This window comes from Diaphorina citri, unplaced genomic scaffold (genome assembly GCF_000475195.1).
Source record: "Diaphorina citri unplaced genomic scaffold, Diaci psyllid genome assembly version 1.1 scaffold12008, whole genome shotgun sequence".
Lineage (NCBI taxonomy): Eukaryota > Metazoa > Arthropoda > Insecta > Hemiptera > Psyllidae > Diaphorina > Diaphorina citri.
The window spans coordinates 19216-20633 of NW_007389379.1; the positions used below are offsets into that span (position 1 = coordinate 19216).

General features: G+C 45.4%; 1 protein-coding gene across 1 annotated transcript in view; it reads left to right on the forward strand.

The window, feature by feature from the left end:
- The window catches only part of LOC103522853, a gene marked incomplete at its 3' end in the record, with an annotated part of 19661 nt that overhangs the window by 8148 nt on the left and 10095 nt on the right, over positions 1–1418 (forward strand). The window contains exons 2-3 of the mRNA XM_026832769.1: positions 440–579; positions 627–773. Coding sequence (XP_026688570.1) covers positions 440–579; positions 627–773 — 287 coding nt within the window. The remainder of the gene's footprint in view (positions 1–439; positions 580–626; positions 774–1418) is intronic.

Here is a 1418-nt window from a genome sequence, read left to right on the forward strand (position 1 = left end):
GGTTGGTTCGTTTTGTTATCCCAAAAAACCCCAAGGTAAAAATAATTTCGCTTCAGGTTGGGTAAGGTAGGGGGGGGGGGCGTGAAAAAATGAGAATATGCCCAAAGGGGGTTGCATAAAAGTTTGAGAACCACTGGTCTAGATTCGTATTAGCTCAACCCATCCTTTAGGGGTATTTCACCCTACTCCTAAGCCTCGGAGCTTTTTAGACTTTCTGTATATGAATAGTCATATGTCAACCATCCGGATACCAACCACACGCAACGTTGCCAATTTTCAGTGATCCTTTGGAAACTCGTGCTTTCACTGAGCTATCGCCGCTGTCAAAATAAATGTAGGTAATGGAGTGAACGACCTGGTATTCCAGAGTTAAAGCGCATTATTAGAGAAAAAATAATATGTAAATGTGATTTTAAAAAAATTACTCCTTTTCTTCCAGAGACAACGTGTGTGTAGACCGCGAGGAGAAGGTAGAGCATACCAATGACACGGACAGCGGTACAGGTCAGCTCAATCAGCTGTTTAGTTTCGGGGCAGCTCAGTTCTCGAGCTGTCGTCACAGTCCCAGCAAGTACGTGTGTACGACGACCACTCATAAGAGAGGCGAATCTAAAACCGTCACTCAGCTCAGTTCTCGAGCTGTCGTCACAGTCCCAGCAAATACGTGTGTACGACGACCACTCATAAGAGAGGCGAATCTAAAACCGTCACCGTCACTTACCAATGTTGCTATGGATTCCGCCGTCTGGACAACCAGGGACAATGTGTTAAAGGTAAGGTCTGAACTGTTGAAATTGCTAGAGACCCATGTGCTACTAGATGTACTTGTCAGAAAGATGACGGTTTTCTGAGACCAAGGAGTGATTTACTTGACTCCCAACATCACCATGTTTGTCCCGAGTGAGGAAAGCCTCAATGAACCCGCCACCAAGCAGAAGTTGGACGCCATGAGTCCTGAGACTTTGAAAGATGTGATTCTCTACCACACGGCTACGCCTAAGGTGTGCTCGTGCGAGATGGAAAACGACATGGTAGTCAACTCAACCCTTCCCGGCCAGAGACTTCAGATCAATGTGTTTAACAATGTGAGTAATGGACCATCAACCCTTGCACCAGGGTGTCCACGACGGAGCCTGGAACCTCCTGCTTATTTAGGATACGTTTGGAAATTTTGAGATTAGACAAAACCATCGACCATCCCAGAAAAAATACTAGGCTTAACTTCTCCTTTTTCTGCGAAGGTTGCTACTATGGTCAAGGCTCCGTTGAGGACGCTTCTATTCATGAGCATGGTTTGTTTATTTTCTCTTGGATCGGTACTAGGCTAGGATCGATAGTCCGTTCTCCGTTGTGGACGCTTACTAAGGTACTTGAGTTGTAATCGTTTCGTAAGAGATGGATTTTACCCGAACAAACTA